The following is a 20,013-nucleotide window of genomic DNA, read 5'->3' as shown; positions in this document are numbered from 1 at the left end:
GTGCAACCTAAGCTTCAGTTTCTTTGGGTACAACTCTCATCGCTTCCCTCCTGGCTTCTGTCCTCGTCACCACCCTTTCTGGTATTCAAGGTCTGTGGTCTGGGATGACTCCTCCAGAAAGCTGGTGGGTGCTGGGGCGAGTTGGGGTCCCCATGCACTGTGGGCCTCCGTCTCCCATTCTGCTGGCCCCCTGGTGAAACGTGACCACGACCTGGTTGGCTGTGGAGGGCAGCAAATGTGCCCACGTTGCACAGGCCAGTTAGAGCACCAGCAGCCCCTCTCCGGACCCACCCGTGCATATTTGTCTTCAGGGCCTCAAGATGCTTTTCCCAAAAATGAGGCCAGAAGGTTCTGGTCAGAGATTTACTGGATTCTGGACATATGGTTTCTTGGCTACAAGTTGAGCAAAGGGTCTCAGCAGGTAGTCCCAGGCTGTGGGTGGGGAGGGGGGTGGGGCAGATGGGAAGCTGGGAGCAGGGCGCTGCCCCCTTGTCAGCCCACTGCCCAGTCGCACAGGTGCCCGGTCCCCGTTCAGGTGCGTGGGCAGGGCCTGGGTTCTTCGTGCGGGTCCCAGCTGCGCGGCCAGGGAGCTCGGCTTGGGCTGCAGAGTGGTGCCCCGCCAGGCCCAGCCACCGGCGAGGTGGGATGGGAGGTGGGGTGGACTCAGAGCTGGGCTAAACCTCGGGGGTCCGTGAGTGTGGAGTCCTGGGAGGCACACGGCCCTGGTCCTGCACCCCTCTCGGGAGCATCCACCATCTGGTCGGGCGGGTCACAGGGGGGCCGGGGCTGTGGGGGCGGGGAGGCCAGGGCCTGGTTCCGCCCCTCATCCTGTGGTCTGCCCGCTTGGCCTGGGTCTTCTTTGGAGCAGGGACAGGGCGGGGGCGGGGCCTGGCCCAAAACAAGGGCCAGGGTCACAGGCCAGCTACCTGAGGACTGCCTCGGTGTACACACCTTGTCGAATTTCTTGTGGCTGTAGACCTTGTTTTTGTTCATGAATGTTAGCAAGATCCAGTCACACAGGAAGGAGCCCTGGGGCCAGCAAGACGGATGGTAAGGACTTGGCAGGGCCCCCACACGCACACACCCAGACCTAGCATGCGTCCTTACCACCCCGATGGAGGTCAGTGCTGTGGCCAGGTTAATGATGGTGGGAATCAGGCTGAACTTCCCTGCCTGGGAGAAGAGGCACCTTAGACGTTGGGGCAGACCATGTGGTGGGTGGGACAGAGCTCAGTCCTGGGCCGCCTGAACCCCAGGCAGGCAGGGCCACTGGTTTACCTGTCCGTGCACGATGACATCGATTCGGATCCCATACGCCTTGATGAGTGTGCGAGTGGTGCTGCCGTTTACCTTGTAATACTTGGCAAACCTGGGATGGAATGGCCCAGAAGCACATCAGAACCTGGAACAGAATGACCGGGTGCCCGAGCCCTGGCTGCCTGAGGAGCATGGTGGTGGATGCCTGTCTGTCCAGAGGGAAGCAGCTCCAAGACTCCGCCAACTGCTGGCGTCCCTGGGCCTCTGGGCACCTGCCCTGTTTGCTCCTGGAGCCCCCACAGCCAGGATGGGTGAGGCCCAGGGAGCCCAAGGCCAAGATACCTGAAGTTGTAGCCGGATGAGGCTGGGATGTGCTTGGGGTCGAGCCTCCGGAAGGAGTACTTGGGGTTGCACTTGGACGCCGGCAGGTCCAGGTCACAGTCCCAGGTGATAATGACCCCAATGACACCACCCTGCCCAGACGTGGGCACAGACGGGGTCAGGGCAGGCACACGAGATGCTCAAGAGCCCTGGGGTGCCCTGAGGTTGTCAGGGCTGAGGGGACTTGGTGAGTGCCCTGCTTCTGAGGCATCAGGGGACAGGAAGGGCTGGCCAGCTGTGTGACCAGGAGTCAATAATTTAGCAGGTGCCATGCACACCCAGATGAGGCAGCCAATCGTCTTTCTCTGTCCTGTGCCAAGCAGGGCCAGGGCTGGCAGAGAGTGCACAGGGGCTCAGAGAGGGACCTTTGGTGGGCAGGCAGGAGCCAGCACCTGGAAGGAGAGCCATCTGCCACTGTCGCCAGGGCTCTCACCCAGTGCGCCAGTTCCGTGAAGTTCTCCCCCGCCTGCTCCACGATGAAGCCCAGCTTGAAAATGGGGCAGTAGAGGTGGGAGACCTCATCGAACGTGCAGCGTTTCAGGTAGCCGTTTCCCCGGTTCTCAATGTTGCCCCTAAGGACGGCCCAGCGCCTCAGGTGGGAGGGACAGCAGCGAGCACGCCCACCACCCATTGGCAGGGGGCGCCCAGCCCGCCCACCTCACCGGCCCTGAGGGCTCTTACTTGGAGAACTGGAATTTGGGGTAGTGGATGCTGTTCTTGATGAGGATGGTGAAATTGGGGGCCATCTTACCGAGAAATTGGCTGAGGAGGCAGAGACTGGGTGCGTTTAGCCTCCCCCCTTCCCCCCCCCCAGCCTCCCTGGGTGCACCGCCCGCCCCCCCCCCTCCCAGCACATCCCGGCTCCGGTCGCTGAGCGGACAGAAGCAGAACAGACGCGCTGCGGCGGAGCTGGGTCTCAGGTGGGTGGGAGGCGCACCTGACGGAAGCCCCGTCTTCCACGGGGCACCAGCCCGACACCTCGCAGGTCTTGAAGGCCCCGTGGTAATAGGGTACGCAACGCCCGGTCCGCACACCTGTGGGCAGACGCGCTCAGGTGGTGAGGGGCGCGCCCAGCCCGGCCCCCAGCGGGCTCACACTGACCGTTTCCCAGCATGTCCAGGTGCCCGGCTACGCAATCCTCGTCGGAGCCGCAGGTGGCGTTGGTGACCCTCACACTCTGGGGAGGATACGGTTCGGTCAGGGCCCGGACACCCTCTGCCCCCAGGCACAGCTCGGGCGGTGCGGCAGTCCCGGCAGGGCCCTCCCCGGCCCGGAACCCCACCTCACCTCGGGGCAGGTCCCCACGGTCTGGGAGGGGGTGACCTCCATCCTGGTGATGATGCTGAACACGCTGCCCCCCTAGGTTCAGAAAGGGGACAGTCGGCTGGCGCGGACAGCTCGGCCACCGTTCGGTCCCACCTTCAGGGCGCGCGGGGGATGGAACGCACCTCGGGGGGCTTCACGTACTCCTCCACGTCCCACACTTTGTGCTCGGACGAGGTGATGCCTTTGACCTTGGTGATGACGGAGCTTTCCGGCCCCGTCTCTCTGTCCTGGTAGCTCTTCTGCACGATGAACACGTACCTGTGGGGACGCGCAGGGCCGGCTCCGGAGGCGTCCTCCCCGCCCCGGGGGACCCCGCGCCCGCCCCGCCCCGGGTCCCCGTCCCCCGTGCACCCACCACACGAAGTAGAGCAGGATGAGCAGCTGCACCAAGCGGTACACGACGCCCAGGCGCCGGTTCTTCACCACGATCACCTTGGGCGTCTCGTAGTCCCAGAACGCGGACCAGCAGCTCCGGGCCAGGCGCCGGGCCGTGGCCACTCCCGCGGGGGGCTTGGGCTCGGCAGCTGCCATGGCCCGGCCGCCCGGGAAGCCGCCGCGGCCCTGAGCTCCGACGGTCGGGAGGCTCGGACGCCGCGCGGTCCTGTGGGTTGGGGGCGGGGCTGTGGGCTCCGCGGCGCCCTCCTCCCGGGGGCGCGGTCTCGCGCGCCCCGCCCCGGGCGGCGCCCCTTCCGGGGCTCCCCCAGGTCCGGTCCGCAGCGCTCCGGCCAGGACTCGCAGCGCACCTGGCAGGGGTCGCCAGGCGGGACCCGGGGCTCGGGGCTCAGCGGGCGAACGGAGCAGGGGGCGCGGGGAGGGAGCGAGGAAGGACGGAGGCCCACGCGTTCCTGGGGCAGGACACTAAGGGAGCCTGTCTCCAGATGGGGACGAAGACGTGGCACACCGCCCGGCCGCCTCCGCGTCTCCCCCGGTGTCTGACGGGCAGTGCGCATGGAACCCGAAGGGCAAGACTTAAATATATATATGTATTTTCCAGCTTCATTGGGCTACCATCACCGCGTAATATGTAAGTTTAAGGTGCAGCGAGACCATTTCCAAAGGGCAGCCGCGGACCCCTGCCCCGGGGTTCAGACACAACCCTGGACGCCTGTCTTTGGCCCAACAGCCCTCTGGCTTATCTGCAGGTTCGCGTCGGAGACTTTTTGTTCTAGCTCCTTCCTGCACCCCAGCGCCCGGCCCTCTCCCCCACCCGGAATCAGCTCCCTGCTTTTTATCTGCTTCCCATCCATTTTTCCTCTTTGCAAACCAAAGGTTTTTTGTTTTCAACTTTTTAGATCTCTGCCTGCCCCCCTCATTATTTTGAAGCAAATCCCAGAGACCATATTTTCACAAAATGATAAACTTTTTACTTTTTTGGAGGTGACATTTAATAGCATCTAATTAACCATTTTAATGAACAATTGTTTTGTCAGCAGTTCAGCGAAATTTAGTGTATTCACACTGCTGTGCAACTACCATTATCGACTCCCAGACACGTTCATCACCCCCAGATAAGAACCAAGCCCCGGAAGCAGCCACTGCCTGGTACCCCTCCTCCCAGACCCTGGCAGCCACCATCTCCTGTCTCTGTGTATTTATCTGCTTGGGATGTTTCCTGTGATGGAATAATACAATATTTGTCTTCTTGTGTCTGGCTTCTTTCACTGAGCATACTGTTTTCGAGACCTGTTGGGTTGTAGTGTGTGTCGGTGCGTCATTCCTTTTTATGGTAGAATAATATTCCAGTGTATGCATATCCCACTGTTGACCTGTTCACCCACTGATAGACATTTGGGTTGTTTGCACCTTTTGGCGATTGTCACTAATGCTGTGAGCATTCGTGTATAGGGTTTGTTTGAACACCTATTTTCAGTTCTTTGAAGTATATGCCTAGGAGTGGAATTTCTGGGTCATGTGGTAATTCTATGTTTGACTTTGAGGACCCACCATACCATGTTCCAAGCAGCTGAACCATTTTACAGTCCAATCAGCAAAGTACAAGGGTTCCACTTTCTACACATCTTTGCCAACACTTGACATTTTCCACTCATTTGGTTATTGCCTTCCTCATGGGCGAAATAGTATAAGCTCTTTGGAGAAATGTCCTTTCAAACCCTTTGCCCATTTTTAAATTGGGCTGTTTCTCTTTTCGTTATTCAGTTGTAAGAGTTCTCAATATATTTTGGGTACTAGACCCTGATCATCTCTGTGGTTTGCAAATATTTTCTTACATTGTAGGTGGTCTTTTCACTTTCTTGATAGTGCCTTTTGATGCACAAAGTTTTTACTTTTGAAGAAGTTCAATTTAGCTGTCTTTGCTTGTGCTGCTGGTGTCACTTCTAAGAATCCATTGCCAAGTCTAAGGTTATGAAAATTTACCCCTGGTTTCTTGTAAGAGTTTTACGGTTTTAGCGGTTTATATTTCAGTTGTAGATACACTTTGTTAATTTTTGCATATGATGTAAGGTAGGAGTCCCACTTCATCCTTTTGTGTGGGGATGTCCAGCTGTCCCAGCCCCACTTGTTGAAGAGACTGTTCTTTATCCTCTGAAGGGTCTGGCTCCCATGTGGAAAATCAATTGGCCATAGACATAGCGTTTATTTCTGTTCTCTGTTCTGTCCCATTGTTCTATATGTATGTCCTTATTCCGGCAGCACCCTGTTTTGCTAATTGTAGCTTTGTAGCAAGATTTTTTTTTTTAAAGATTTTATTGGGGAAGGGGAACAGGACTTTATGGGGAACAGTGTGTACTTCCAGGCCTTTTTTCCAAGTCAAGTTGTTGTCCTTTCAGTCTTAGTTGTGGAGGGCGCAGCTCAGCTCCAGGTCCAGTTGCCGTTTTCTAGTTGCAGGGGGCACAGCCCACCATCCCTTGCAGGAGTCGAACTGGCAACCTTGTGGTTGAGAGGACGCACTCCAACCAACTGAGACATCCGGGAGCTCAGCTCAGCTGCAGCTCAGTTCAAGGTGCCATGTTCAATTTTAGTTGCAGGGGGCGCTGCCCACCATCCCTTGTGGGAGTCAAGGAGTTGAACCAGCAACCTTGTGGTTGAGAGCCCACTGGGCCATGTGGGCATCGAACCGGCAGCCTTCGGAGTTAGGAGCATGCAGCTCTAACCACCTGAGCCACCGGGCCGGCCCTGTAGCAAGTTTTGAAATGGGGAATTGTTAATCCTCCAACATTGTTCTTTTTCAATATTGTTTTGGTGGGTGCTGCTGTCGGCAGAGAGGGTTTCTCCCTGTGCCTTGGAGGGGAGTGGCTGGCCAGTCTGTGCTACGGGGCACAGGGGCACATGGTGCATGCTGTCCACTGGCCGGAGGCTGGTCCCTGTGTGTGGCCCACTAGCAGCCTGACCCAGCACCCCGGGAGGCACACATCCCTGCCCAATGTCGGGCATGGTGAGCCCACTAACAAGAATCGGGAGGTGACCCTGGAGCCAAAAGGCTGAGAGGAGAACATGCAGCGGGTGCGGTTAGAGCAGTAACATCCTCTGGAGCCCAAATCGTGATTGGGTTCGATGAGCTAAGTAGAGTATGTTCACCTGGGTAACCAAGTGGAGGAAAGGCCCCGCGGCTCAGAGCAGAGCACAGGAGACAGGGCTGCAGGGCAGGTGCCAGAGACAGAGTCACAGACGACCAGAAAGGGAGAAGTGATCAAAGTAATTGAAGAAAATGATCTGATTTGAACAAAGACTTGCGTCTGTAGGTTGCTAGGACTTGCTGGGGCCGAGGCCAGATGACTTTAGAAAATGGTGCACACCTGAAAAGTCTGGGTGAAGTGTCTGAATTCCAGTGACTCAGAGAAACCCATGTCACACTGCTGTTACCTTCCCATGGGGCAGAGCACCACCCTGCTAAATATGTGTAGTGTTTTCTCCTTATCTTTTCTTCCAAGAAATGGTATGTTATATAATCTCAATTTATCCAAGAATTTAAGGATTTCTTTTACTATTTGAGATGACTTTTCTGCCCTGCGTCCTTAGAAATATATGTCAGGTGACAAGGCGAGCTCACGAGTACCCGTAGGAAGTAGCTTTGCGTTCGGAGGGTCCCCCACCAGAACTCACGTGGTCTCCCAAACCCAGAGCCAAGCCTGTGTGTGGCTGGTTTGGGGAAACCCCAAACGCTTATTGCGAAATTTAGATAAGGTGTCTCGAAGCTGGAAGGGAAATTTCAGAAATCAAGTGTAAACTCCTCATGCAAGCTCTCCAGGTTGGGAGAAAAACCACAGAATTTGTAACAACCGTTAAGGTGTTGATTAAAATCTATAATTTGCATAAATACATTTAAATAGGTTAAAGAAATGAGTCTTAGGAGGACTGAGTCTCATAATGGGTTTTTACTTAAAAAGGCATTTTACAAGTAAAAAAATTAAGTTGTTCAATTGAATTCTAAAACCTTTGGTTAAAAGAAAATATTACTCCCTGGCAACAACAGATTTAAAAACGTATTTAGGAATAGCAACGTGCAATCAGCCAAGTTCTAAGTAGTCACCTCGGCAGCTTTGCTGAGACGAAGCTCAGCGCCACACAACACACTCGTTTACAGCGCTTTGTTCACAGGACGACCTAATTTTAGAACCATTTCATCCCCCTGCCTAAAAGAAACCCCATCCCCAGTCCCCGCCTGCCCTTGTCCTCCTGTCCCTGGTGACACTGTCACTGCTGGGGTTTCACTACGGCTCAGATGACTTGGTTTTTCTGCTCCCGTGCTGACCCGGCGTCGGGGCTCCTTCCTGATTGATGCGGTGCTGCCTGAGCCCTGGATGGCCACAGAGCCTCAGGTCCTCTGGGACTCGGACACCTGCTCTGGGGCAGCCAGCCGGGAGGACGGGCATCGGCCATCCCAGACTCCAGCCATCTGTGGCCCTGAGCATGGGGATGAGGAAGCCCAGTGCCATCTGAGAGCTGGTGAGCCCTGAGACACACTAAGTTGCCCTTTGAGCCACCGAGTTGTTGGGTGCTTTGTTAGGCAGAGGTCAACAATGGAAACGGAAACTGCTAACCGGAACCCCTCACTCCCAGTCACCAGAACCCGGGCGACATTCTGGGTCCATGGCTCCCTCACCGCCCACATCCATCAATACCCAGCCTCCCCCACCCGCCCTGCCTCCGTTCAGCAGCTCCAGCCTCTCAGCCTGTCCTTCCTCGTGCCCAGACTTTCTAAAACACTCTGGTCTTGTCACTCTCCCGCCTAAAACCCTCGCATCCCTGATAGTCCGTGCCTAGCTTGCCCGCTCTGCAGGGCCTGCCCCTCCGTCTTCATCTTCCCATCACCTGTGGACCCCCCCTTAAAATGCCTGTCACCTACCACATTTTGTAACCTATTTGTTGACAGTTCCATTTTCCAAGCTAGACCAAGAGCTAGGTGACAAGAGGGGCACACAGTCTGTTCCTCTGCAGAGCCCAGCACAAGGCGTGGCGTAGAGTCAGTAATAAATAAGCCAGTACGGGCTTATTGTGAACAAACTGTACAGAAATAAATGAAGAGAGAGCAATGTTCCCAAATGAGAATAAACAGGCTGTTGATCCAGAGCTGGGGAGCTGGCCCCCAACCGCGAGCAGGCCCGTGGGGATGGGGTGCCATGGTGGGAAAGTCTCTCCCGGTGGGGAGGGGTGTCCCGCATGATTGGTTAGGGGCGGACTTGGCTTCTGGGGCTGGTAGAGGCTGTGGTGGGAACTGTCCATTCAGTCTCTCAGGCGGATGATGAAAGACCTTCTGACAAGGCTGAAGGCGGGGACAGGATGAGAAAGAAGAGGATTAGAAGGTGACCCAGGGAGTCTGTGTGACTCTCCACTTTGAGGTTGTAGTCTCTTCTGGAAGCCACAGCTTGGCCGCTCTCACCTCTACACAGAGGAGCAGGTGGGACCCCAGAGAAAGGTAAGGATCCAGATACCTCAGCCATTGTCAGCTCCCACGGGGAGTCCTTCTGCAGGGGCCACCCCATCTCACGCCTGCACGTTCAGTTTTCCTGTGTATAAATTTGCAGGGGCTCAGTGACTCACCTTTTCTCGGGGTGCCAGAGGCTAAACCAGCCTTCCCATGCCACTGTCGGGCAGGGCACTGGCCTGAGGGTTATGAGGAAAGCATGGGCTAGGGGCTTGTTCTGTCCTTGGCAGGATTTGGCGTCAAGCTTTTATCTGGCAAAGTGAGATGCTGTGGCATCATACCTGGCTTTGATGTTTGTGAGGAAAACTGGAAAGCTGTCTCATCTGAGATATTTATAAACACATCCAAGAAAAGAGACTCCATACATAAGTACATGTGAGAAAGTTTTGAAATAACCAGGGGCTATGAATGCGCTGTTCCTCGAGTTCAGAAGCAACTGTGCCTCCAGGGCCATGAGAAGTGCCTGCCACTTTTTTAAAATTGTGATAAAATGCACACAACATAAAATTTACCATCATGGCCACCTTTAAGTGTCCAGTCCAGTGGCACCAGATGCTCACATGCTGCGTGACTATCCCCACCACCATCTCCAGAACTGTTGCCTCCCCAAGCTGACCCTCTGCCCCATTAGACACTCACTCCCCACGCCCTCCGCAGCCCCTGGCATCTCTCTGTCTCTGGATTTGACCCCTCTCGGTCCCTGCGGGATTTACTCCTTTGGTGCCTGGCTGATTTCCCTCAGCATAATGTCCTCCAGGTTCACCCACATTGCAGCCTGTGGCAGGGTCTCCTTCCTTCACGGTGAACGACGTTCCCTTGTGTGGAAGGCCCACGTTGCATTTGTCCATCCGTCCATCAGACGCTTGGGTGGCTTCTACCTCTGGGCTGTGGTGAGTGGTAGACAGTGGTGGGCCATGACCTTTGTAAACTGTGCTTCCCGTGCGGGCACAGTGTGCCCCTGTGGTGTCTGGGCTGTGTGACTGGTCAGGCACATCGTGTCCACTTTGGTAACCTGCCTGGGCCTGGGACCTTCCCGGCGGCCTGTGAAGAGGTGTGAGACCAGAAAAAAATGTTTTTCCTGGTCTAAACTACAAAAAGAACACTGCAAGTTTGAAATTCAAAAACGTTTGAGTTGTGATTCAAATGTACCTTTCATGTAGTTATAATAATTATATTTGATAGATTTGACACAATATGGACACGGCTCACAAAGTTCATACAATGGCTATGGGTTTGCCCTTTTATCCTGGAAAATGTTTATATATGGCTCCATTGTCTGGTGTCATTTCTCTAGAATCACGTGACTGGGCATCTGAGACCTTTGACCTGCTGTGAGGGAAATAAACAGGAATCTCTGTGCCCTTCATACCAGCCTGGGGCCCTCACAGAGCCTCAGGAAGCAGAAAGGGGTGTGGTCAGCACGAAGGGGTGTGGTCATCTGGAGGGCGTGGTCATCAGAAGGGTGTGGTCAGCAGAAAGGGGCTGCAGGAAGTAGGGCGCCAGCTAGCCTGAAAGAGTGGGAGGCTTATCCAGAGCCTTCCACAGCGGGGGAGGGGGGGGCTGGCCCATCACTGTGATCAGACTTGAGGCAGGCGGGTGGGGATGCTGACAGTGGAAAAGGCCCGTTCCAGGTGCCCTGAGGGGAGGGGGAACTAACTAAATGTGAAGTATTACAGGCTGAATTGTGTCCCCCAGTCCATGTGCTGGGTCCTGACCCCAGGACCTCGGGGGTGGCTGCATTGGGAGATGGGCCTTCACAGAGGTGATTACGGTAAAATGGGGTCACTCGGGGGGGCCTGATCCTATATGACTGGGGTCCTCATAAGGAGGTCAGGACACAGACACACACACACAGGGTGACCCTGTGAGGACCCAGGGAGGGCACGGCCGTCCACACGCCGAGGAGAGAGGCCTCAGGGGGAACCAGCCCGGCCCACACCTGGATCTCAGGTTCCCCACTTCCAGGACGGGGGACAGTAAGTGTCTGGTTTAAACGGCCTGTCTGGCATTTGTCACGCAGCCTTAGCTGACTGATAACAGGTCCCATGTGCTTGGTTGGGGGGCGGATTTGCTTCTGGGACTGGTCCTGACTTGGAAGTGGCGCAAACCAAGGCAGCTGTGGTCGCTGAGCCCGTCTGGGCCGACTAACATGGGGGTGGTGGCATCTGGGGCTGGCAACTGCCGACTGTGGGGCAGGGCTCTGTCTGAGCTCTATGGCCGGCCTGGCGTCAGATGCAGATTCAGCCTCCAGGACAAAAAAGTGTTTTGGGTTCCACTGTAGAGGTACTTGGCGACTCATACGGGCAGCTTCTGAATGGCGCAGAAAGGAGCATGACCTCAAGGACGGACCACAGCCAGTTCCTCCCTTCTCCATCGGGCTGGCCACCCTGGGAGGCCTCACTCGCACTTGCTGGTCGTGGGGAAAACCGCAAACCCTGACTGCTGAGCCGCGCCCACGGTAAAGGGGCACCCAGCTTCGTGAGGCTTTTATTGAGGGACAAGTTTTCAAGCATCATTATCACGCTCGCGATGAAGCAGAGTTGGGGTGCATTTTTAAAGGTGAACCCTAACCAAGGGCCGGTAGTGTCTCTGCCGAGTCCAGGGCTTCCCTGCTCCCTTTCCTCCACGTCTTTGCCAGTTTTGGGGGACAGCCAATTAAAATAGAACCGAGGCTCCGTCCATGTATCTCTGTAGAAACCAATCAGCAAACCTTTTGGATGAGATGCTCTAGCAATGTTTTCAAGCTATGGTTCATTGTAGATCCATTTAAATCTAAAATTACAGGAAAACCAGAATTGGAGAGACAGTGCATCCCGTGACTTGCTATTTTTGATAAGGAAACTCTAAACGGCACTAAACTCTTGCCTTTCTGAGATGTTTCATGTTGCTGAGCTCCTGGAGGCCCTTCCCGGTGACGGGAGTCATTTCTGGGTATTTGTGAGGGAACAAAGGGACCTCAGCTGACAAATTCTGTGAGTGCCCTGGTCATCCTGGCCAGGCTGCTCCTGTGTGACGTGCATTGAGTCCTCCCGCGTTTTCTCACCCAGACACCTCCCCCACCTGGCTCAGGGCCTTCTGGCCACATCCTGGGACTCAGAATCCAACCCTCCGTGTGGGTCTGGGGGGGCAGGCGTCGTCCCCCAGGCAGCCCCTCTCTGTGCTCCCAGCCACACCGCTCCACCCAGCAGTAGGTCACCGTGTGTCTCTCCCTCCCTTCCTTGGGAGGCTCCAGTATCTGAATTCCTGTCTCAAAGAAGACAGATGGATGACCACAGGCTGGAGATGGGGGCAGACTCGGCCAGCAGGTTCCCGGGCTCGTGCTCTGGGAATTCTGGGAAAAACAGAATTCACTGTACTTTGCAACACAAATACCCTAGTAAAGAATGAAGGGGACAGTTGAATGTGGCTTCATAGAATCATCTGGAGACCACAGATTCAGGGGGACAGTGATGGGACCACGGGAGCCCACCCCTCAGGTCACAGGAAGGGGAACCATGTTTCTGTCCCCAAGGCCCTGCAGCCACAGAGGCCGGACGGGACCCAGTGTTGGTCTGAAGTCACATTGCAGGGTCTGGAGCTGGCAGACGCCAAGGGGGCACTGCCAAGGGGGCCCGGAAAGACCACTGTGAGGGAGGGAGTGAAGGTGACAGGGACGTCAGCATCTGGGGACCCTGAGGGGCAGAGCAGAAAACAAGGGCATGAGGCTCATGGTTCAGTGGGGGACACCCCCCGAACGTGCTGTCCCATGAAGCCCAGCCAGGAAGACGTGACATGGCCCCATGGGCGCCCCCACAGCCCTGCCGAGCTATGAAGGCCGTGTTAGGATTGGGGCCTCAGTGTCACGCTGCTCCCTGCAGGGTTCTGGCCGATTGGAAGTGACTGCTGGTGGGCCTGGTTGTTCTGTGGGGTAATGGATTGTTCTGGAACGAGACAGAGGTGGTGGTTGCACAACACTGAGAATGTACTAAATGCCACTGAATTCTTCACTTTCAAATGGTAAATTTTATGTTACGTGACTATAACTGCAATTAAAAAAATAAAAGAACTGGGGACTAATTTGGAGGCCAAATGTCCAGTTATGAACAGCAGGCGGCCAGCCAAGTGCCCATGTGTAGTTCAGGCCCAGACAGAGGGCAACTCCAGACTCCTGGAGTCTGTCGAGTCTGGAAGAGGGAGTCGTCACATGTGCTGGAGGCTTCCAGCCCAACCCCTGCCACGGCCGGACTGGGCCCCCGGGTGTGGACGGCGTCGTGGTCGGGGTCGGGGTCGGGGTCTGGGTGGGCCTCCAGCAGATGGACCCGGGGAGACGGACGCAGTGCCCCTCCAGCCACAGAGACACTTAAACTGAAGGGCTTGGCCGTCCAGGGAGAAAACCTTGTTCAAAATCCATTTTCCACTCAGTGCTAAAAAGAAGTGAGCTCTCGGGGAAGAGACGTGGAGAGACCTTTGGTGCATGTGACTGAGTGAAAGGAGCCAGTCGGAGAAGGCTGCACACTGTGTGATCCCAACGCTGTGGCATTCTGGGAAAGGCAGGACTGTGGGGGCAGTGACAAGATCAGGGATTGGGGTGGGGGGTGAACAGGCGGAGCACAGAGGGCGTTTAGGGCAGAGGAACGACCCTGTGTGACACATAATGACATACGCGTCATGACACATTTGTCCAAACCCACTGAACAGACATTACAGACTCTGGGTGATTGTGATGGTCAGTGTAGTTTCAATTGTAACAAACGTACTCCACCAATGCAAGGTATGAATAACGGGAAACTGAGGCAGGGGGAAGGGGTATATGGGAACTGTACTTTCTGCACAATTGTTCTGTAAACCTAAAACGGCTCTAGAAAATAATGTCTGTAAATCTTAAAATATCCATTTTGCAAGAGAAAGATTGCGAGCAGGAGGGGACAGGAAGTGGGTCTCACGTGAGGTGTGTTGGGGGGCAGAGTGGCCCTGAGCGTGGGGACGTTCCAGGGTCATCTGGGCATCGACAGGCTGGCCCGATGGCACACGCTAGACATCTGCTGCTGCTGTGTGCGCTGCCTGTGTTCCTGGCGATGAAGAGACACATGCCATCGTCCCACAAGGTAGGCTCCACGCCCACACCCCTGCATGCGGGGCTCCCTGGGGCTGCCTACCCGTCCCTGCAGGTGCCCTCTGTGTCCAGCCCCCTCTGGGCTCCTAGAAAAGAAGGTGCACTCGAGCCTCCAGGACGGTTGACATGGGGGCCGACGGGTCTCAGTGGCCCACGTCCTGGGATGGAAGTGGCTCTCAGGATGGTAATGTCAGCGTAGGGCCCAGCTAAGGATCTCCCTGGAGGAAGCAGGGGGCCATCAGGCCGCATAGATGCACGAGGGTCTGACAGGAGGCGGTGTGAGCTCGTGAATAAAGGTGACAGTGAGGACAGCCCCGCCTCATCCGCACATACACCCAGGGACGCGCCCCATGCTCCCTCCTGCTGTTGGGGCGCCCAGCCTAGAAGTTAGCCCCTCCTCTGTCCCCATTTCTCACCTGCAAACCCGGGCTCCTGAGCAGTAGGATCTCTACAGAAAAGCAAAGCGAAACGGTTCCCGTCTGAAAACCCTTTCAAGAGCCTCCAGGGTCCAGGCAGCAGCTCCCAGTGGCTCTGACCCCAAGTCTCCAGGCCAGTCTGGAGGGTCCCCAGGTCAGTTATGATCTGAGGGCGCTAAGGGGTGTTCTGCCCGCTCACCCTCCTACGAGCGTGTGGTGGCATCCCCCCGGGGTCACAGTGTGTGTGACAGCTCAACAGGTAGAATCGAGGCCACGATGAGAAGCCAGCTTGGAACACAGGTGCCACTCTGCTGAGCACGGTTTGTTTTGTTATTTTGGAAAGCTACGCCAATTTTTCATAACAATCTTTTTTATATTAGCATGGAGTGGGTTTACTATTTTTAAATGAATACATGAATACGTAAAACTTCTCTCCGTGTTAGCGTCCACTGCACTGGACACAGGAGACCTAACCCACGCCCACAGCGGTTCTCTGGGGCCCCCAGTAATGTTGTGAGTTTTTAAAAGAAGTTTGAGAACCGAGGTCAAAGGCCACGCTCACTGTGGCAGCCGTGGGCGGGTGGCAGACCTGGCTTGACCCTCAGGTGCAGCTCCGTGTTGGCTCTGTGGCCTGTTACTGACCATCTCTGTGACACGTGAGCACGTGAGGCACGTGGCACAGCACCAGGAAGCCCTTTGCCTGCCCTGCTGCTCGGCGACTCCCTAGCTTCCTCCATCCTCTGTGCCTCAGTTTACCCTCTGTCCACATCACTCAGGACAGACGCAGACAACTGTTAGCTCCCTCCCCCCCTTTCCACAGGCCATCCTGGCCTTCCACCCACCTTGGTCTGTGAATGTTCCAGAAAACTCCTCAGGCGAGCTGTTTTTGAAAGGTGTGGGGCACGGGCAGGACGCGGGAGGCAGAGGGCAGGGAGTGCCCGTTGCAGGAAGCAGGGTCTGCAGCAGCCCCAGGAACAGAGACACAGGCCCTGGCATTGCAGGGGATCGGCGAGCCCTGCAAAGAGCACTTGGAGTGCCAGAGTGGCTGCTGTGCCATCAACAGCCTGAACCCACAGAAGTTCTGCACGGCCCAGACCTTCTTCCTACATTGCCTGTCGTGGCAAAAGGTGCGTCCTGGGGCGGGTGGGCCACGGGCCTCCGGGAAGGCGGGCCAGCAGGCAGAAAGGGCTAGCTAGACCTCCTTACCCTGCAGCCCACCGGGCACTCGTGCTCGGACCACGGGGAGTGTCGGAGCAGCTGCTGCACCACCAACAGCAAAAGGGCGCTCCGCTTCTGTGTGCCCAGAACCATCTTCTACCAGTGCGTGCAGTGGCGCAAGGTGAGGGCGGGAAGGTGCCTCCTGGGGCCAGGTTACAAGGTGGCACAGGTGGGGGGGTTGCCTGCTCAGGTGCACAGGTGGGGGGTCGCCTGCTCGGGTGCATGATTTCCAGGCATCTGGGGTGACTTCTGGCCTCTGTGTTCCTCCAGCCAAATGGGGCCTTGTGCACTGACCACAATGAGTGCAGGTCCAAATGCTGCATCCTGCTCACCGAGGTCAACCCCCCGCGTTGCATCCCCCGCAGCGGGATCCTCGCCCAGTGCCTGCCGCTGGTGAGTCCCTGGCGGCAGGTCACGCAGCTAGTGGACAGGGGGCTGTGTCTCCAGAGCCCAGTGGGTGTCCCCTTCCAGGAGACGCCACCATCTGCCATCTGGAGATTGGCCTCAGTGTCTGTTTCCTGGAGCAGGAAGAGTGGACAATGTGTCAGACGGGACATATGTTGAGGGCATAGTGGGGCTCACAGATGGGTCAGGGACCCAGGGAAACAGGTGCTGATGTGCCTGGTGGAGGGCAGAGGCTGGTGGAGCGGTGGGACCCATAGGACCAAGCAGCACCCGGGAACAGGTGACAGTGAGGCTGCCGCCACCCCCGGCCTGGAAGCCCAAGAGAGGACCCTCCCCAGGAACATCCCTTCTCCCACCTCCCTGCTCCTTCGGGAGCCTCCCATGGGATGAAGCTCCTTCGGGAGCCTCCCATGGGATGAAGCTCACTGCAGTCCAGGAGCGAAGAGGTCGGACGATGCAGCCCCAGAGCCCAGCCTCCAAGGGCTCAGAACAGGCAGAGAGCAGGGAGGACAGCTGGGAGGGGGCAGATGGAGACAAAGGGAGACACAGACGAGGGATAGACAGAGATGGGGGACAGACAGCAATAGGGGCAGATGGAGCCGGACAGAAGTAGATGGAGATGAGGGGCACGGGAAGCTGCGAGAACATCTGCTGTGAGATGCGTGTGGGTCCCTCACTACACATTTTGTGCTGGAACCCATGATGTCCATCTGATTATAAAGGGGTCTCTGATTATAAAGGGGTCCCCAGCAGTTAAGACCCACTGATGTTGAGCGCCTGTACCTTGCTCTGGGGTCATCGGCACCCAGGCGCAGCAGGTGCTCAGACAAAACTGTGGCAAATCATGTCCAGATGGGCCCACTGGCGTCCTGCTCCATCTGTGCAGCAGGAGGGACGTCTGGGCTCATAAGACACAACTGTCCTGAGAGCCGACCTCCTTCTGCTCCTGCATAAGGTGCTGTCTCCCTGTGCATTTCCTGATTTCTGCTCTGTCCTTTAGTGATATGGGCAGGAATCTGTGCCCTGAAGAGCCAGCAGTACTGTACGGACATCCACTGTGGGTCTCGTCATGCACGTTACGGGAGCTCGTGCGTGCCACACTCCAGGCTCTTTCTGGGACCAGCAACGTCACACTTGGCATTAGTAAACTCTCCTGAGTGAGTGAAAGTGGGTTTTGTCACATCTATTTTTTTTCAGACAATAAAGGCAATGTGCAGCCTGTGGACAAGGGGATCCGCTCAGGTGTGGGGCAGTGGCCCCTCCTCTCAGGTGTGACCTGGCAAAGAAAGGGCCGCTGCTGAGTGGCGACTGTCCCCTCCCTTCTGGCGTTTCCATCATAAAGGCACATTAAGTGTGGGTTGTCAGTGCAAGTAAAAATAATCAGCGTCCCAAGCTGCACAGCCCCACGCTGCTGGTGGCACTGGGAGCACAGAGCTACCCAGGCTGAACGCCCGCTCCCTGGGGGGAACCGTATGGGAGACCCTTGGTGGCTTTGTTTCCTTGGCATGCAAGATGTCTGAAGACTTGTGAGGAAAAGCCCCTCAGCCGAGTCCTTGTGGGGACAGGGAGTGACATTTAGCTCTGGTGCCCTCCCATCTCCTGTTTCCTGTTGGTCAAATCCCTGCAGCCCACTTCCTGCCAAACGTCTTCTCAGAGCCAGGTCTCCCTGGAGGCAGCTGGGCGCGTGTGATGGGGCCTCGTGTCCAGCGCAGCACACCATCCCTCAGTGAGTCCAGCAAGAATCCAGTGTCCCCCAGCATCTGTGCTTCTTTTCTCTGCCTCAGCAGGACCCCGTTTTGTTCGGGGTTACAATGTGCCCAACATACAACTAATGTTTCCTTTCTGTACACATAGGGGCGAGCTTGGGACACATTTCTGATAAGAATTCTGTAAAGTGTTTGGGGGGCTTTCATGAAAGACGGGGCCCTCCTCGTCCTGTGTCTTCCAGCCTGGAACTCAGGTGTGGTGGCCGAAGCCCAGCAGCCACCTCACAACCCTGAGGAAACGTCAGGTACGATGGAAACATGAGCTAAGGGTGGAGGAGCAGGAACGGAGGGATGCCAGGCCCTTCCACCAAACACCACAGGGCAGCCGGGACCGACTGGTGCCACCATGTCCACGTCTGTGTTCCTGGCAGCTTAGCCCAGTTCCTAAGTGATACCACCCAAAATATAGGTTTCCCTTCTCTTCACAAATTGGATCGGATTTCTTTACCTTTGAGCACCAGATGAAGTTGTAGGCTTGCATTCAGAGGCCACAGTATGTGAGAAAATATATGACACCACAGTCCATTCAATTGGCGGTCTTGGCTGTCGCCATAAACACACACACACACACACACACACACCAATTTTGGATCTATTTTTTAAAAAAATTTTAAAAATAAAAGGGGACACTTTCTCTTACGGACGTGAAGCTACGATACAAAGCTCTCGTACTACAAATTGTGTGACGTTGGGGCCGGAGCAGCGAAGAAAGTGCCCTAATTCCTGGAGCTTGGGTGGGGAGGGGCTGGGCTGCCTCTGGGACGTCTGACCCCATTTGCTGCCTCACTTCCCACCAGCGCTCCCCCCTCCGACAGTTGTTTGCAGCTTGTGGCTTCAGCTCTGGAGCCTGTTGACCAGCAGAGCCCAGCAGAAATTATCCTGCTGGTCGTTTCTGTACTTTCTTCCCCCCCTTTCTTCCGCCTCCCCCTCCCACTCTTACCCGCCCACTCCAGTTCAAGCCGTTGTTTCTCAGTCTAGTTTTGTAGGACACAGCTCCCTGGCCCATGCTGGTGTGATGAGCCTTGCGCTCCCCTGGCTGAGGCTGTCAGTCGCCAGTCGTCGGTCGGCCGCTCGCACTGGCCACCGGCTGCTCATGGTGGCATACAGTAGCCTGCGGCAGCCCACGGCAGCCCACGCAGACCTCTGGCTGCTCATGGCAGCCCAGCTCCTGGGAGAGCTGTTGTTCACAATCTTAGCTGTAGAGGGCGCAGCTCACTGGCCCAGGTGGGAATCAAACTGGCGACCTCAGTGTTAGGAGCCCAGTGCGCCAACCACCTGAGCCACCAGCGTTTTTGAGATAATCTGTATGTTACCTGATTCACCCACTTAAAGTGTAGGATTCAATAGTTACGAGGACAGTCACAGGTTGTGCAGCCACCACCGCAATCAATTTTAGAACATTTACATCACCCTCAAAAGAAAACCCGCATCCCTCAGCCATCACCCCCACCCCTGCACAACCCCGGGCCCTGAAAACCACTCCTCTGCCTTCTTTCTACGGATTTGGCTGTTCTGGATGCTTCAGGCAAGTGGGATCCTGCTCTCCGGGCACTTCTGTAACTCAGCATCCTCTTTGCACAGCTCACCCACGTGTGGCTGCGTGGCTGGAGCACACTTTCTGTCTGTTCACCTGTTGACGGGCATTTCTGGCAGTTGTGAATTTCAGGGTTACCAACAGTGGGCACACGTGTTTGTGTGGTCACGTGTTTCCATTCTCTTGGGTAGGTATCTAGGAGGGTCATGTAACATTTCCTACTGGTCACATTTAAAAAGTAAAAAGAAACAGGTGACATTAATTTTGGCAACATAGTCTACTTGACCCAATATATCCAAAATAGTATCATTTCAGCACGGAGTAGATATATAAAGTTATTGAGCTATTTCCTGTTCATTTTGTGGTAAGCCTGTGAAATCTGCTGTTTTCTGTGCTCACAGCAACTCCCAGTTCAGATGCTAAATTTTCACTGGGATATTTGATCTATATTTCGATTTCATAACATGTACAGTTGAGAAAGTGCGTTCACATGCCCCAGTTGTCCCAAACATCATTGCAATTATGAATAATTGAGTCGCTAGTTTTTAAACTTAAACTAGAATAAGATAAAAACTTCAGGTCTAGGGCGGATGGGTGGATCAGTTGGTTAGAGCAGGAGCTCTGGGCAACGGGGTTGCAGGGTCAATTACCACATGGGGTAGTGAGCTGCGCCTTCCGCAAATAGAATGAAGTCAATGAGCTGCCGCTCAGCTCCCTGGTGGCCAGACGGCTCA

General features: G+C 55.7%; 2 protein-coding genes across 5 annotated transcripts; one reads left to right on the top strand and one right to left on the bottom strand.

Annotated features, from left to right (window-relative positions):
- Positions 1-349: 349 nt before the first annotated feature.
- Positions 350-3,582, bottom strand: P2RX2 (purinergic receptor P2X 2). Of its 4 annotated transcripts, XM_074321699.1 has the most exons (12): positions 3,320-3,581; positions 3,087-3,222; positions 2,926-2,997; positions 2,740-2,815; positions 2,576-2,672; positions 2,320-2,400; positions 2,072-2,210; positions 1,600-1,730; positions 1,279-1,369; positions 1,108-1,173; positions 952-1,029; positions 350-756 (listed from the first exon to the last, which is right to left on the bottom strand). In XM_074321699.1, the coding sequence occupies exons 1-12, from the start codon at positions 3,493-3,495 to the stop codon at positions 664-666; spliced, it is 1,236 nt and encodes a 411-aa protein (XP_074177800.1). In that variant the 5' UTR covers positions 3,496-3,581; the 3' UTR covers positions 350-663. The 4 variants fall into 4 exon arrangements, with proteins under 4 accessions (XP_074177800.1, XP_074177801.1, XP_074177798.1 ...); XM_074321700.1 differs by lacking the exon at positions 1,108-1,173 and having other exon boundaries at positions 3,320-3,582; XM_074321697.1 differs by having other exon boundaries at positions 350-1,029; positions 3,320-3,580.
- Positions 3,583-13,848: 10,266 nt separating this feature from the next.
- LRCOL1 (leucine rich colipase like 1) lies at positions 13,849-17,669 on the top strand. Its single transcript, XM_074321374.1, has 5 exons — positions 13,849-13,995; positions 15,250-15,483; positions 15,570-15,695; positions 15,845-15,967; positions 17,607-17,669. Exons 1-5 carry the CDS (start codon positions 13,849-13,851, stop codon positions 17,667-17,669), a joined length of 693 nt encoding a protein of 230 aa, XP_074177475.1.
- The last annotated feature ends 2,344 nt before the right edge of the window (positions 17,670-20,013 follow it).

The sequence above is a fragment of the Rhinolophus sinicus genome, linkage group LG16 (genome assembly GCF_036562045.2).
Source record: "Rhinolophus sinicus isolate RSC01 linkage group LG16, ASM3656204v1, whole genome shotgun sequence".
NCBI classification, from domain to species: domain Eukaryota; kingdom Metazoa; phylum Chordata; class Mammalia; order Chiroptera; family Rhinolophidae; genus Rhinolophus; species Rhinolophus sinicus.
The sequence above is the reverse complement of the archived record's forward strand: the minus strand, read 5'-3'. Positions and strand labels throughout refer to the sequence as shown.